Source organism: Leopardus geoffroyi, chromosome D1 (assembly GCF_018350155.1).
Source record: "Leopardus geoffroyi isolate Oge1 chromosome D1, O.geoffroyi_Oge1_pat1.0, whole genome shotgun sequence".
NCBI classification, from domain to species: domain Eukaryota; kingdom Metazoa; phylum Chordata; class Mammalia; order Carnivora; family Felidae; genus Leopardus; species Leopardus geoffroyi.
In genome coordinates this window covers 108,779,180-108,794,650 of record NC_059329.1, presented here as the reverse complement: position 1 = coordinate 108,794,650, position 15,471 = coordinate 108,779,180, and the positions used below count along the sequence as shown (strand labels likewise).

General features: G+C 60.5%; 2 protein-coding genes across 6 annotated transcripts in view; one reads left to right on the top strand and one right to left on the bottom strand.

Moving 5' to 3' along the window:
- Nucleotides 1-4,273, top strand: part of LTBP3 (latent transforming growth factor beta binding protein 3) — an 18,284-nt gene extending 14,011 nt beyond the window's left edge. For 2 of the 4 annotated variants that reach the window (XM_045486752.1, XM_045486750.1), the window contains 11 exons: nt 25-144; nt 1,017-1,145; nt 1,449-1,616; nt 1,794-1,877; nt 2,136-2,264; nt 2,369-2,506; nt 2,604-2,744; nt 2,894-3,055; nt 3,143-3,223; nt 3,328-3,459; nt 3,626-4,273. In XM_045486752.1, the coding sequence (XP_045342708.1) occupies nt 25-144; nt 1,017-1,145; nt 1,449-1,616; nt 1,794-1,877; nt 2,136-2,264; nt 2,369-2,506; nt 2,604-2,744; nt 2,894-3,055; nt 3,143-3,223; nt 3,328-3,459; nt 3,626-3,777 (1,436 nt within the window). In that variant the 3' untranslated portion in view covers nt 3,778-4,273. The remainder of the gene's footprint in view (nt 1-24; nt 145-1,016; nt 1,146-1,448; nt 1,617-1,793; nt 1,878-2,135; nt 2,265-2,368; nt 2,507-2,603; nt 2,745-2,893; nt 3,056-3,142; nt 3,224-3,327; nt 3,460-3,625) is intronic. The other 2 variants (XM_045486751.1, XM_045486754.1) reach the window with 2 other exon arrangements.
- Nucleotides 4,145-15,471, bottom strand: SCYL1 (SCY1 like pseudokinase 1). Of its 2 annotated transcripts, none has more exons than XM_045486755.1 (18): nt 15,280-15,471; nt 14,791-14,931; nt 14,477-14,599; nt 14,171-14,397; nt 13,739-13,829; nt 13,507-13,662; nt 10,995-11,153; nt 10,023-10,130; nt 9,137-9,250; nt 7,465-7,620; nt 6,714-6,902; nt 6,516-6,591; nt 6,073-6,237; nt 5,691-5,833; nt 4,977-5,048; nt 4,671-4,880; nt 4,528-4,582; nt 4,145-4,408 (listed from the first exon to the last, which is right to left on the bottom strand). In XM_045486755.1, the coding sequence occupies exons 1-18, from the start codon at nt 15,388-15,390 to the stop codon at nt 4,284-4,286; spliced, it is 2,421 nt and encodes an 806-aa protein (XP_045342711.1). In that variant the 5' UTR covers nt 15,391-15,471; the 3' UTR covers nt 4,145-4,283. The 2 variants fall into 2 exon arrangements, with proteins under 2 accessions (XP_045342711.1, XP_045342712.1); XM_045486756.1 differs by having other exon boundaries at nt 4,977-5,045; nt 15,280-15,467.

The following is a 15,471-nucleotide window of genomic DNA, read 5'->3' as shown; positions in this document are numbered from 1 at the left end:
CTCCACCTCTTTGATCCCCTACAGATATTGATGAGTGTGACTTCCCTGCCGCCTGCATTGGGGGTGACTGCATCAACACCAATGGCTCCTACCGATGTCTTTGTCCTCAGGGGCACCGGCTGGTAGGAGGCAGGAAGTGCCAAGGTATGGGGGTATTGGCTGAGAGTTCCTCAGGAGGAGTGGCAGGGAATGACAGTAATCTCCTAGACACCTTGTTGACCTGTCTTTCCATCCATCTGTCCATCCACCCGCTCACTCACCCTTCCACTCCACCCACAATAGCAACAGTAATAATGACGAAGTTGCATGGTGACCTTTCCATGCATTAGTGGACAGGAGTTTCCAGAGAACCTACTATTTCCAGCTTCTATACTATGTACTAGGAACAGAGCAGTGATCCAGGACTCCCACTGGGGGAGGTTGACATGTAAATTGATTCTTACTGTTCAGAGTGCTGGGAGCCAAAAGAGGTCTGGAGGGGTGATTAATTGCAACGGAGATGTGACAGTTGAATTGGAACTTGGAACATGTCTATGTTCCCCTAAAGCATAAATAGGTTCCCTAAGTAGAGAGAAGCATGGGATGGCATTCCCGGCCCGAAGAACAATGTATGTCAGAGCACGGAGATCTGGAAGGAGCTAGTTGTGATTTTAGGGGACAGTGCCCTGAACATAGACTCGGGAGTGCCGGTGTTTAGCATATAGGATGATGATATTGAAAGATACCAGGAGACCAAACTCAAAGGCCTTGAATGCCAAGCTGAGAGTGAGGGCTCCATTCTGTTGCCGGTAACAGCCCCTGCAGGTTTTGGGAAGAATACAGTGAATGTGCACACATCTACCCACATGCACAGACAGGCAAGAGCGCACTCCCTATTGTGTGCACTTTGAGATCAAAGTGGAAGTTCGGGTTCTGAACTTGTGTGAGTCCCTGGAGGCACATCCCCCCCCCCCCCCCCCGCAAGAAGCGACTGGTTTCCTTGGAGCTACTCTTCCTGCTTCCCTCACTCCCCACAGACATAGATGAATGCAGCCAGGACCCCGGCCTGTGCCTTCCCCACGGGGCCTGCGAGAACCTGCAGGGCTCCTATGTTTGCGTCTGTGACGAGGGCTTCACGCCCACCCAGGACCAGCACGGCTGTGAGGGTGAGTGTCCTCCAGGCCCCTCCTCAGACTAGACAACTCCCCTGAGCTGCAGCTGGGGTTCAGAGACTTTTCCTGGTCCCACCCTCTGGAATCTGGGGAACGGGAAGAAATCCCTTTTGCCTGAGAGTCCAGTGGACCTGGACCGCACAGGAGAGCCCTGAACCTCGCATTGAGGATGGAGCTTGGCTCTGACGGGGCGGCTGAGGGGAGCGAGGGAGTGGGGCAGCCGGGGCATGAGGTCGGTGGGCAGCGTGGACAGTAAGACCGTCTGCAGGACCCTGAGCTGCCCTCCCCTCCCCTCAGAGGTGGAGCAGCCCCACCACAAGAAGGAGTGCTACCTTAACTTCGATGACACCGTGTTCTGCGACAGTGTACTGGCCACCAATGTCACCCAGCAGGAGTGCTGCTGCTCGCTGGGGGCTGGCTGGGGAGACCACTGCGAGATCTATCCCTGCCCAGTGTACAGCTCAGGTCAGGAGCCGGGCAGGCCTTTCCCCTTCCCAGAGTCTCAGTTTCTTCATTTGGAAACGGACAGGGAGAAATGGCCCCTCCCTGGATAGGTGGGAAATGAGGCGGAGAGCCCCGACAGAAGCACGCACGCGCTCAGTCCCTCCTCCTTTCTTCCCCACGGCCGCTCTCTCCCCGCAGCTGAGTTCCACAGTCTCTGCCCAGACGGGAAGGGCTACACCCAAGACAACAACATTGTCAACTATGGCATCCCGGCCCACCGTGGTAAGCCCCGACACGGCTCCGCCCACCGGACACGCCCCGCCCCGCCCACCGAGGTCGGTAGTGCTAACTGGGGTAGGCCCCGCCCACACCGTCATCGTCTGCCCCGCCCCTATCACGCCCCCGTCAGCCTCCGGAAAAGCCTCTCCCACTGAGTTTGCTCCGCCCCCGCGGTAAGCCCCGCCCACACTTCCCTGGCTGCGGGCCTGAGCGGCCCGGGAGGTAGAGGCCGCAGGGCGCCCACGGTTTGTCACTCCGCAGACATCGACGAGTGCATACTGTTCGGGGCAGAGATCTGCAAGGAGGGCAAGTGCGTGAATACGCAGCCCGGCTACGAGTGCTATTGCAAGCAAGGCTTCTACTACGACGGGAACCTACTGGAGTGCGTGGGTGAGCGCAGATGGTCCTAGTGGCCGTGGGCCAGCAGCCGGGAGACACGCACAACCACCCGACTTCGGGCTGGTTCCCTCCACTCGTGCTTTTCCTCCCCACAGACGTGGACGAGTGCTTGGACGAGTCCAACTGCCGGAACGGAGTGTGTGAGAACACGCGCGGCGGCTACCGCTGTGCCTGCACGCCCCCCGCCGAGTACAGCCCGGCGCAGCGTCAGTGTCTGAGCCCGGAGGAGATGGGTGAGGCCCTGGCCTGCCGGCTGGGGAAACAGGAGGGGAGCGGGGACTGGGCCAAGCTGTGACCGCCACTCCCATCCATGCCCTCGCTACCCCCTAGACGTAGACGAGTGTCAGGACCCGGCAGCGTGCCGCCCTGGCCGCTGCGTCAACCTGCCGGGCTCCTACCGCTGCGAGTGCCGCCCGCCCTGGGTGCCCGGGCCCTCCGGCCGCGACTGCCAGCTCCCCGAGAGCCCAGCCGGTGAGGGCAAGAGTTGTCTTGGGCCAATTCCAGGGCCTGGGCTGCCGGGTGGAGCCCCGGGGTCGCGGCTCCCCGCGAGGCTTGGTTGGAGCAGGGACCTAGTGTCCCCGTTTCGGGCCCCCCAGCTGAAGCCAGGTCTCCCCTGGCAGAGCGTGCCCCGGAGCGACGGGACGTGTGCTGGGCCCAGCGCGGAGAAGATGGCATGTGCGCGGGACCCCTGGCCGGGCCAGCCCTCACCTTCGACGACTGCTGCTGTCGTCAGGGCCGCGGTTGGGGAGCCCAGTGCCGCCCTTGCCCGCCACGCAGCGCTGGTGAGCCTCCCCAGCGGGGTTTGCGGAGTGCTGGGGCAGGAGCCAGGGTGCTGCTTTCGCGTGGCTGACCGCCCCCGCTCCTCCCAGGGTCCCAGTGCCCAACGTCACAGAGTGAGAGCAATTCCTTCTGGGACGCGAGCCCCCTGCTGCTAGGAAAGCCCCCTCGAGGTGAGTATAACGGGAGGGCACAGAGAGGGTGCGGGGGCGGGGGGTCCCCAACCATCTGCTGGCAGAGGTGAAGGTTGATGTCTGCATTTTCCCCACCGGCACAGAAGAGGACAGCTCGGAGGAGGACTCGGACGAGTGCCGCTGCGTGAGTGGCCGCTGCGTGCCGAGGCCCGGCGGCGCCGTGTGCGAGTGTCCGGGCGGCTTCCAGCTCGACGCCTCTCGTGCGCGTTGTGTCGGTGAGCCGGGCCGCGGGGGTGGGACCGGCCCCCAGGCCAAGACCAGAAGTTGGTGGAGGGGCCGGGGCCAAGGCTGGCAGCCCGGGGGAGGCACGGGGCCACACGCTAAGGGGGCTGCGTGCTCTGGCGCCCTGGCGAAGCTCGCACCTGTCGCCCCCACCTGCAGACATCGATGAGTGCCGAGAACTGAACCAGCGTGGGCTGCTGTGCAAGAGTGAGCGCTGCGTAAACACAAGCGGCTCCTTCCGCTGCGTCTGCAAAGCTGGCTTCGCACGCAGCCGCCCACACGGGGCCTGTGTGCCCCAGCGCCGCCGCTAACGAGGCCCTCAGCCATCAGCGAGGGGTTCCCGCCTGACCCTCGGGGTGAACTCAGTCTCTCACCTGTGTTCCAACTCGGGCTCGGACCCAGGAACTCTCCGGGGGTCTTAGACCCCTTCCTGCGCCCCGAGTTCTGAGGGCGCCCTTACAGGCGCCGCCCAGTTCGCAGGTGGAGTTTGGGACTCTCAGGCACTGAGGTCCTTCCTCCCAGAGGGCGTTTCCTGGAAACTGATAAATCAAATCATGCCTCTGCACTCTCGGCTTGTCCAAGCGAATTGATGTTCCCGTCTGTGGTGGGCGTGGACTTCGCAGGGCAGCGCCATACCCAAGCCTCCTGGGAGGGGCTACACTGAGCCCAGCACAGGGGTGTGAAATAGAATTTATTGTGGCTCTGATTATGTACACGTGAGATGTGCCTGGCCGGGCTGGCCGGGCTGGCATGGTTTGTACAATAAATACATCCGCGGGGCCTGCTCCCCGCGGCTGCGAGCGCCCATATGGCAAGTTCAGTCCAGCTTCCGAGTTCCCAGCTTCATGGGGCCCTTGGCTGCCTTCTTTTCAGCGCGTTTGGCTTCCATCTCCCGCCGACGCTCCTCGCGCTTCTTCCGGGCCAGCTCGGCCTTCCCTTGCCCTGGGAGCAGGAGGAGGAGGAGGAGGTGGGCGGAGGGCTTCAGGACCACTGGGGCCTCAGCTTCCCAGCCTGCCCCTGCCCCCAGTCTGTCTGCCCGGACGAGAAGGGGAAGCACTCACGGCTCTCGGTCTCCAGACCCTCCCAGTTGTCATCGCCCCATGAATCGGGTCTCGGCTGAAAGGGAAGTGTGGTTGGAGTGGAGGTGGACTCCCGGCTGAGGTCCACCCCGGTCCGAACCCTCATGGGAAAAGGTGCCAAGTACCTGAGCGCTGGTCTCCCGGCGTGACGACACAGCAGCAAAGGGATCACCTTTGTCACTGGGCTCCGAGCCACCCCAGTTATACTCGCTGGCCAGTCGTGTGCCCTCAGGCAGTGGCTCCGGGGGACTTGGCTCCTGCCAGCCCTGCTCCCACGAGCCCTCGGCTTCCCAGCTGCTCCAGTCTGACTCGGACTTTGGGTCCAGGTTGCTGGTCTGCAGAAGATAGGGAGGCAGTGCCCAATGGTGGGGGGTGCCCAATGGCTGGCCTCCCCCTCCCCCACAGGAACACCACTGTCCCACCCTGCTTACCTGCCCGGCACGGCTAGCTCGGCCCCCAGTACTCCAGTCCTCCTGCTGGGCCAACACCGATTCGGCCTCCTGCTGCAGTGTGGGAAGGAGAGCGCGACCATAGGCGCTCCAGCCCCCACCCAAAGGGCAAGGAAGCCTGCCTGCCCCTTCCCAGCCACGGGCTCCACCCTTTCTTCTTTGGCATTCCATCTCACTTGCTCCTCAAGCCTTGCTTCCCATCTATAGAGTGGACATGCCATCACTCCTCTGAGGCTGGGGAATGAGATCTAGATGTTCCACACCGTTCCCCACAGCCTCAGACCCGAGACTGTTGTCAGCAGATGGGGAAATCGGGCCCCAAGGTCTGCCCCCATTCCCATCAGGGTAGCCCCACTCCATCCTCAGCCCATCCCCCACAGGCCTGGGGGTGGCCTCTCCTTACTGACCCCTGGAGCTACTGGAGGACAGGGAGAAGAGAGTGAGGAAGACAAATGGGCTGCCCCCAAAACCGCCACCATTTCCATCCCCGCTCCCAGGGGCCCCTGGGGCTTAGTGGGGGACAGCTGCCAACTCTTACCCACAAGGGCCACTCGTGACACCTACTCAGCAGGGATGCTGTGCAGATGAGGACAGGCGTGACCAGCCAAGCCCACCTGAGCTCCTTGAAGGCAGCCTTAACCTTTGACCTGAAGTTACCTGGGAGTCGCCTGGGGAGGCCCCCTCAGCCCCACTCACCTCCAGGCTGCCCCAGTCTTCATCATCCCATCTGTCGGCAACACTGCTGTCCTCCGCTGTGTCCGTGCCCTCCTCTTGCGTCTCCCAGTGGCCTGAGGTTGTGGATGTGGCAGGGACGACGGCGGGGGCCGGGGCAGGAAGTCCTGAGGAGCAGAGGCTCACTGAGGTCCCGGATACTGGGCCCCAGGAAGGTCTCAAAACAGGGCAGAAGTTTCTGGGGTCAGGGGGAAGGTGCAGAGAGCAGCTCGTGAAGGGACTAGACCCCGCCTGTCCCCTACGTCCCCACTGCCACCCCCGGAGAAGCCAGACAGTAATAGCTCCTAGGTGCCAGCACCCCCAAGCCCTCTCAGTCACTGATGCGGCCACTCTGGGGCACACTCACCCTCGGGCGTGGGTCTCTGGGGGACGTTGGTCTCAGCCGGGGCAGCTGCTGGGTGTGCACGGATCAACTTGGACGTGAGCGAGGAGACCCCTGTGACAGCCCAGCCTGCCCAGCTGGCTGCGGCTCCTCCCATTCCAGGGCTGGAGGCGGCATGGACATCCTTCTCTGGGCAGTGTGAAAAGAGACAAGTATAGTCACCTCAGGCTCTCATGGGGAAGGTGACAGGAGTGCAGTAACGGACACAGAGCAACCTGTAGTGGCCCCCCTTCTCCAGGCCTGTGCTCCCCCATCTCTAAGATGGGAGGGGTGGGGAGCAGTGGTGTCGGGTCTGCTCTCCGAGGTCGTTCTAGCTTTCAGAGACTCCAGTGACATGGAAGGGGGCTCTGACAGGTAACAGTCAAGGATGTGATGGAGAAGAGGGCACACAACTGGGGGCCACTCACCCACTTCCGCTAGCTGGGTTGGGTCCTCTGACACAGACTCCAGTTTGGACAGGAAGCTTCGAATGGCCTTGAAGGCCTATGGGGTAGGAAGGGGCAAAGCTGGGGACTCCAGGGTTCCCATGAGTCCGCGGGGCCAGCTAGGGCCCAAATGCCCCCCTGGAGCCTCCGCTCCAGGGCCCGGGCCCAGCTGTGCCTCACCTGGTCTCGCACGGATTTCTCAGGATCCACGGTGAGGCCACAGAGCACAGGCAGGATCTTGTGGGCACAGTCATTCATCGAGTAGAGGTTGTGGGTGGCAGCAAAGCCCAGGACACCCGCCACCCGCGAAGGTGCAAATGGGTCTTTGGTGGCCCGGCTGAAGGCAGAGGTGAGGACCCTGTGTCGGGTCTGGGGTGAGGCAGGAGAGAGGGCTCCTGAGTTCAGGATCAGTACTGGGACCCAGAACTCCCAGATCTACTTCCCGGAGCAGAGGCCATCCACGGGCTCCCCCAGAATCTGAAAAATGTGAGCTAATCACTAACAAACGAGGAGAATTTTTCCTGAAAACTCGATCTGGGCTTCTCCTCCCAGATCACCCTGTTCATGCTGCCTCAGGACAACAGGGGCTGGAGCCGCTGCCCTGGGGCCGAGGCCTGGGCCACCGTCACCATTCATTCATTCCTGTTAACTGTCTGGGCGCTGCAGACATCTGCGTTTATAAACCCTGGCTGAGGGAGTGCACACAGGCCAAGGGGGCCGGGCAAGCCTGGGTTCAGTTCCCAGATCCACCACCTACTGGCCGGGTGACCTGATACATGCCTCAATCTACCCTCACACATCTGGGCTGGGAGCACCCAGGGCCTAGGTCTCTGGGAGGATGGCAGCCCCTGCACAAGGAGGCCTGGCCCTGGAGGACACTGTGGCCCCGGGGACAGTGAGAGAACCCCCAGGATCCATGTAGGGCACTCACACTGGCACTGAGGTAGGAACCGATTTTGCCCAGGCAGACGGTGGTATTGCAGCGGATGGGGCCCTGCTCATCCTTGGCCTGCAGCCGCGCGAAGTGCTTCATCAGCTCCACATTGAGGTTGGCCTCGTTCAGCTTTGGGGCCAGGAGCAGCATGGACTGTGGGTGCAGGAGTGTGGAAACTGTGGGCCACGGCCGGCCAAAAGACCACATGCAGAAGTGGCTTCCGGGGAGGGTGGGTGGGCCAATAGTGGCACTGGGTGCTGAGGGAACCTCCCAAACCTACCCCCCAACCTGGTCCTGGCCCCTACCCAGAATGCCGTGGAAGGGGACGCTTCTCTGTCCCCTTTACAGCAAAACCTCCGAAGTTTGTGCACACCCCTGTCTCCCGTCCTTCTCCCTCCGTTCTCTCTTGTGTGCACTCTACTCACGCTTCTACAGAAACACCGCCCCCCACCCACTCTCTACCAACTGGCTCCAGGAGGTGACCAGGGACCTTTGTGTTGCTAAATCCAGTGGCTGATTCTCCGTCCAAACCAGCTGTGACCCCTCAGTAGCTCTGACACTCCTGAGTCCTCCTTCCTCCTTGAAACTGCCATCTCTGGTCCTCCAGGACCCTGCCCTCTCCTCACTCTCCTCCGACCTCATCAGCTGCTCCTTCTCGGTCTCCTGTGGCCGAGATCTTACGGTTCAGACCCCCACAGGTGCTCACCAGGCCTCTTCTCTTTTCACCTCACCCTAGGTGACCTTACCCTTTCGTGGCTCTGAATGCCCTTGTTAGCTGACAAAGCCCAGATGAGCAGCTCCGGTCCAGACTTCTTCCCTGAACTTCACACATAAATAACCAGCGGCTGAATAGACATCTGTACCTGCCTAACTAGACCAACCTCCTCCCGCAAACCTGAGGCTCCCAGTTTCTCAGTAAATGGCAACTTACCCTTCCAGGTGCCCAGGCCAGAAACCTCGGAGCCACACTTGGCTCTGCAGCCATCCATCAGCACATACTGTCGGCCCCACCTTCGGAATGTGGCCCCTCTGTCCCCTCACTGCCACCTCTCAGATCTGAGCCACCATTACCTCTCAGACTCCACCTCTCACAACCACGCCCCTTCAGCCATGCTAAACCTTACTGAACTACTTCTACACTGGCCCCAGGACCTCTGCACATGTTCCTTCTGCAGGGAACCCGTTTCCTCCAGATCTCCACCTGCCTTGATCCCAAGCCTCTTTTCCTTAAACGATACCTCCTTAACAAATTCTTCCCTGATCGCTGTTTTTAAAACTGCAAACCCTTCTCTTCACACTGTCACTTTCTAACATAATGTACCTTTCCTAATTCTGTGTACTGTCAGTACACAAGTGCCAAGCCCACTCCCTGTCACCTCAAAAAGATGCTCCATGAAACATAGTGCATCCCAGCATGGGGCACAGGGCCAGCCAGGCACAAGAGGTGCTCAGTCAAGAGGTGCTCAGCCAGTGTCTGCTGAACGGAGGACTATAAGCCGATCCCAACCTGCTTCCCTCACCAGCTGCTGAGCTGCTCCCAGAGCCCGGCCCTACATGCAGGGTCGTGCCTGCTCCTCCCTTAACCTGCTCAGACCCATAGGCCAAAACCAAGGCTGCTGTGCTCTCAAGTGAGCCCTCTCTGAGCCTTCAAAAACCAGGGCACGCCCACCTTGACTGTCTGCTCCCGGATGGCAGGGTTGGTGTCCAGGAAACCGTGCACAACGTGGGGAAAGATCTGGGTGTTGACTGTTGGCTCATCGAGGTATTGGATAAACTGTTCCATCTGTGGCCCAGTGAGGGGGAGAACACAGTCAGCACCCCCAACCCTGATCACAGCCACCAGCTCATCTCGTGGCTTTGTTTTTCCACCTGGCAGGCGCCGGCTAGCCAGGCGCATCTCCTGAGCCCCCTACCTCGCATCTGGCCTATCTCTGGCCTTTGGACCACGCAGAGTGATGAAGAGAGGCCAGGAGGGTGCTGGGAAGAACCAAGGACTGGCAGCTGGAGGGCCTGGCCTCTGGTCCTGCATCATATCCCTTCTCAGAGCCTCTACTGTCTCTTCTATAAAAGGGGTTATAAACCCCAGCCAGAAAGTGGCGTGAGGTAGGCTCACGTGTTTGGCAGCTGGGGAGGGAATGATACCTGGGAGCCTCTAGGTACTTGCTGGCTCATAAGAGGCCCCCACCCTTGATCCCAAGGATCCTGTCTGATGCTCCCAGCTGCCCAGGGATTGGCAGGGGAGACACTATCCCCACTCTATGAACAGCTAAAGTGACCAAGTCAAGAGACCGGGGGAGGCGGACAGTTGGGGCCCTGCAGTCTGGGCAGGCTGTGCCTTCCCAAAGGTGCCAGTGAACCTCGTGATGGTCTCAACTTCCTGAGAGCCTAGTCTTACCAGTCCCTCATCTGTGCGTGTTTGGGGAAAGGTTTCTGGGGTGCCAGGGCAGGGGCTCGGGCCACCAGCCTGGGGCTGGAAGTGAGACAAGGGTCTCCCCAGCAGCCAAGGTGGGGTCTGGGTGGGGTGGAGGGGTATAGGGTCTGACCGCAGCCCCTACCTGCTGTAGGAGGCGGATACGCATGGCCCGGTCAGTGGATGAGAACATCTTGACCACAACAGGGATGATCTTCTGCTGATACTCCTCAGCGTTGAGGAACTTGCCCACCTTTGGGAAAGAGCAGGAAGAGGGGGCTCGGCTACATGCACAGAAGCAGGGTGACTTTACTGGGCTCATTTACCTTCCTTGGACTCCCTGCTGATCTCCCAGGGTGGGAATGGGGTGATGGTGGAGGGCGTCAGGCACTTCTTCGGCAGCCCCTCTGCCCATACTCCATCTCAGGCAGCCCTGCCCTTAACTTTTCGAGTCCAGGCCCCTCTTAGGAGACTAATGAAAGCTCTGTGCCCCTCCCTATAATCAGGCACCAATGTACCACATGCACACTCATGCACACAGAATTCTGCCTATGATTTCTGGAGGCTCCCAGCCATAAGGGTTTGCTTGCTGTCTTCCCTCTTGCCCCATGCCAAGCCCCTTCAGGGGAAAGTGTTCTCCCAGGGTGGGCAGAGCGGGGAAGAGCAGGTGCCCAGGTAAGGGTGGGCTGGGGTCTAAGGGAGTGGGGGGAGGCTCCAGCCCCTAGAAGTCAAGAGAACTGAGTGCCAATGGTCAGGAGGGAAGAGGGAAAGTGGGGTGGTGAGCAGGTGATCTCCTGGGCCTTGGAAACACAGTGCACACGTCAGGCCAAGGGCACTGTGTTGGGGAAATGGAAGAAGGTCTGTGGGCTCTCAAGCAAAGGGTCTTTGGAAAAAGAATTTTAGAGGCCCAGGGTTTTGCCTCCTCAAGGACAAGGAGTCCACCCAGCCTCCCTGACAGCTGATCAAGTGGTCCTGGATTGCTGGACCAAGGGGACATCAGCAAGAAGTCCCTCATGTGTGTGGATCTGCCCTGACCGGACTGCCCCTCCCCCAGAGCCCTCTCCTTTGCCATTCAGACCCACCCGGCCAGTCCCCGGGCCCCACGGGCCTTGCTCACCTTGAACAGGGGTGTGAGGACAACGGCTCCTGCATTGCCAAACTCGAAGGCGGTCAGCAGCTGGGGCAGCACCTTGTGCCGGCAGAAATCCTCGGGGAAAGAGTCCAGGCTCTTGCTCAGCTCTTGGAAGAACTTTTGCTTCTCAGCCGGCTCTTTGATCTGGGGGTATCAAGGACAGGATACGGGGAGGAGATCAGCCTAGATCAGCCTCAGCTATGGGCCGGGACAGAGGGTCGCCCCCAGCCTGAAAGAGAATTGAACTATACGGGCTCTGGAGCCCCACTGCCTGGGTTCAAATCCCAACTCCCTCATTTAGCAACCACGTGACCTTGGGCAAGTTCCTCCAGCTGTGAAGCGGGATAATAACTATACTGACTTGTTCTGCAGATTCAACCGGAAAATGCACGTGAAAGCTGCCAGCACAGTGCCTGGCGCACCGTGGGCGCCTAGTCAGTGACTGTCATTCTCGTCACTACCCCTGACCCGTTGCTGGGAAAGCAGCCACTTGGGCCATCAGACCTTTGTCAGCATCACCTCTACTCCTGACCAACAACAACCCAAGGTGTGAGTGCCATTAACCCCAGCACACCAATGAGAAAACTAAGGCTCAGACAGGGGAGGGGGCTTAGTCCATCCACGTGACCCTGGCCAGGGTGGTATTCGTGGCAAGCCGTGCGGAAGGCAGGGATCAGGTATAGTTAACCCCGAGACCTGGTCCTCCCACTGAGCCAGACAGGCCAGGCCGTCAGCTCAATGGTCCCCCTAATCTGCCTCTGAGGCCACAATCCCCGTAACTCACATCTCCTGAGGACAGACTATGCCAGGCAGAGTTACATGCTAAAACCTTTACACAGGTTAAATGATCCCCCCCACAACTTTATCGGATAGGTGCCAACTTAATCCACATTTAATCCAACAAGGAAGCTAAGGCACGGAGAGGTCAAGGAATCTGTCAAAAGTCACACAGCTAAGCAGCAGACAGGGAAGAGTTTGACTCCGTGGGCTGTCACCTACCCTGTGCTGCACCCTGTGAAGAGATGCTGTCATTCCCTCATGTATATGCAAGGAGGTTGAGGCTCGAGGTCACCAGCCGAGAGTGACTGGCTAGGGATTATACCCTAGTTCTATATGCTTCCAAAGTTCCTGTGTTTTCTACTGTGCCCTCATTCCCCAAGCAGATGCCTGGCCCAGAAGAGCTGACCTCTGGCTGGGAAGGAGGAGGACCTGGTTAGCACTTGAGTACCTCAGTCGAGCGTGGGAGGCAGACCTGGTGCTCTGACAGTCAGGTTCGTGGGGCGCCAACGCCCAGAGAAGACCGAACCGCATTCAAGGTCGCATAGCTGGGCGCTCTCCACTGGCCAGCCCAATGACAGGAAGAGGGGCCCCAAGGCCCTGCCCTCCCACATTCTCCTTGGGCTTGGCCAGAAACAGCCCATTTCCTATGGAGCACATTATAAGAAGGGTGGCCTGGCAGAGTCAGAGACGTGAGGACTCCAGGTGACAAAGTCCCTGCTGCCCCCACCTGCCCAGGAGGCACAGGGCCCAGAACCTCCAGCGCTTTTCCCTCAGGATGAAGCTCAGGTTCCCCTGCTCTGAAGGCCCTCCCTGCCCGACCAGCTCCATCAAGGTCAGGAAAGTGTCTCACTCCTCTCCCCCTCCAGATTCTCAGTCACCTTTCCGTGTGCCCCACACCCAGCTGGGTCAGAGCAGGTATCCAGGGCTGAGCCTCCCCCCCGCATTCCCTACAACAACCTACAGGCCAGCAGAAACTATCATTATCCCCATTACACAGATATGGAAACTCAAGTTCAAGGAGATTAAGCCAAGGATTCTTTCCTCACATCTTTCCATTCGCTGTTCCCTCTGCCTGGAACACTCTTCCCCAATTCCCATCGCCATGGCTCCCACCTTCTCACTCTTCAGGTCTCAGTTCAAATGTCACCCCTGAGAGAACCTCTCCCTGAGCACCCTGACCCACTATTTTCCTTCCTGGTACTTGTCCCTATCCTGGGAGCACACATTTCCTCATTTATGATTTTCTGTCCCTCTCTCCCAGTGAGAGTCCCTAAGGGTTGGGACCTGGTCCATTTACTCCCTGCTAGATCCTTGAGGGCAGGGATCTGGGTCTGACTCTTCCTCCTGGCCCCGCTGCCCACAGCACAGCACAGCACCAGGCATGGCATCCATCAGGGCCAAGGCCAGTATGCACAGGGGGAGTTACTGGAGTGCCAGGGGCAGTCACTAAGCACCTACTATGTGGCAGACTTTATATTATGCGCTTCCCACTCACTGAATCCTCTCCGAGTTCCTCTGAAGCAGGTACTAGTGTAGAAAGAGCGTCTGACAAGTCACAGTAAATGAGAGCTGGAGCCAGGGTTCAGACCCAGAGAGCCTGGCTCCCTAGTCCATGCTTGTCCCCCAGGGTCTAATTATAAGGGAGCCCACAAAGTGGGGAGGGAGGACTGGGATGAAGGACACAGGACCAAAGCCCAGGGCGGGGTTGGGGGCTCACCTGAATCTCCTCCAAAAAGAGGTTGGTCTCCACAAAGCGGTTGTTCATGAAGCCACCGGGCGCCCGGCAGTTCTGCAGGAAGCGGGCTGGGTTGGGACGCACTTTGGGGTTGGCTCCAACTAGCTCGCAGTAATGGGGCACCAGCGATTTGGGGATCTGCAGGAGAAGGGTCAGTGTCAGGGCAGGGCTGGTTGGCTGGCAGACAGGGGCTGGGATCGGGTCGGACACTCACCTTTCCAGGGTTGCGCAGGGCGGCTGCCCGAGGTAGGGGCCCGTTGAAGACTTCCCAGATGAGGCAGCCCAAGCGCCACATGTCGGCTGACCTGAGGCAGTGTGACCAGAGCCGCTCAAGGCCCTGCCACCTGCTAGCACAGACCTCCAACCCGCCTTGGGCACCAGACACTAAGCTGATCATCCCATCAGCCCTGAGAAGCAGGGCTCATTAGTCCCATTTGACAGATAAAGAGACTGAGGCTCAGAAAAGCAAGGACATCCACCCCAGCTCATACGTCTTTGTTTCTCCTGCCCTACCTCCCTGAGGACCCTAGGTCCCTCCCCAGCTGGGCAGCAGGGGACAGGGAAGTGCCAGCTGGTTGAGGGGTCCCGAGGCTGCTGGAGCTTCCAGAATAGGGCAGGTTGGGGCATGCCGCCCCCAGTCACCCACCATTTCTCTCTGACTGCTCTGCCACTGCCATCAGCCAGCTCCGGGGGGTCATACTGCTCAAGTTCAGGGACCCCCTTCCGGGGGGGTCCCCCGCCATTGCCCTGGGCAGAGTACATGTAGTCCAGGCCCCCCAGCTTCCACTCGCCGGCCCGGTCCACGAACACAGCGGCCATGCAGACGTTGTTGTGAATGAGGCTGCAGTCATTGACCAGGAAGCTGAGGGCTTTCTGGGGGCAGAAGGAACCATCGCACTCCAGCAACTGGAGTCCCCCACCCTGCCCTCATCACCACTGCCCCCCACCTCACCACAATCTGGTGTAGCCCCCAGGAGAGCTCCAGATCCTTCAGGCCACCGGCCTCCGCTCGCTCCTTGAGGTACATTCCCAGTGGGGTCACTGCCTCTGTCACTACATGGAGGCACTTGTCTGTCTGAAGAAGGGGACATGGCCGGAGAGGAAGGGGAGATGAGAGGCACAGGGAGAGAGGTGGAGAAGGGGAAATCAAATCTAGGGGTGCAGAGGCAGGAGGGGTGGAAGTTGAGGGGCAGGAAGGCAGAAGACAAGGCTGGGAGCCTGGGAGAAAGTGAGGGGCACGGATGGGACAGCCTGGGCAGCAGGTACCTCCAGCCCATCGATGTAGGCCAGAATGTTGGGGTGCCGGAGAGTTTTGAGGCGCTTGAAGGCAGCTTTGGCCACCTGGGTCTGCTCTTCGGCACCGGGCTTCACGTCGTACACGAAGATGGACACCGGGCTGCCTGTGGCCTGGGGTAGGACAGAGGGACCTCAGGGATGTGGGCCGGGCCCAGGCGACCACTCCAGTTCCGAGATGGGCCCCCGAGCTGACAAGTGGCGGGAGAAAAGGGCCGCCGCCGGGTATCTCCCCAGGTCAGCCTTTAGGGACTGAGCCGGGCCCACGTGACCCCGGTTCCGTCCGCCGGTCGTCCCTCGGTCCTTCCGCCCGCCACGTCGGCACTGCCCGTCCCCCTCCCCCGGCCGGTTGCCCCGGAGGCTCCGCAGCCACGTCAGGCGGGGCGCGACGCGGCGGGGCCGGCGGCGCTGACTAGGCGAGGCCGAGGTCGGCCGCGGCCTGCGGAGCGGGGCCGCGCTCACCTTCTTGCGGCCGCGGTGCAGGACCCAGGGCCCAGGCGGGCCGCCCTCGGGGGGGTCCGGGCTGAGCTCGAACGGGAAGTCCCGGACCGGGTCCCGGGCAAAGAACCACATCGTCCCCGCCGCCGCCGCAGGCCGGGGCGCCTCAGCTCCGGGTCCTCTGGCGGCCGAGCCGGGCGGGGCGGGGCGAGGGCG

Bases quoted from the DNA above. Each gene is read 5' to 3' on its own strand.
- SCYL1 (XM_045486755.1), bottom strand. From the start codon at position 15,390: ATGTGGTTCTTTGCCCGGGACCCGGTCCGGGACTTCCCGTTCGAGCTC. The intron at 14,932-15,279 runs GTGAGCGCGGCC...GTCCTACCCCAG, and splicing joins TGCACCGCGGCCGCAAGAAG to GCCACAGGCAGCCCGGTGTC. The intron at 6,592-6,713 runs GTGAGGCACAGC...CCTACCCCATAG, and splicing joins AGAAATCCGTGCGAGACCAG to GCCTTCAAGGCCATTCGAAG.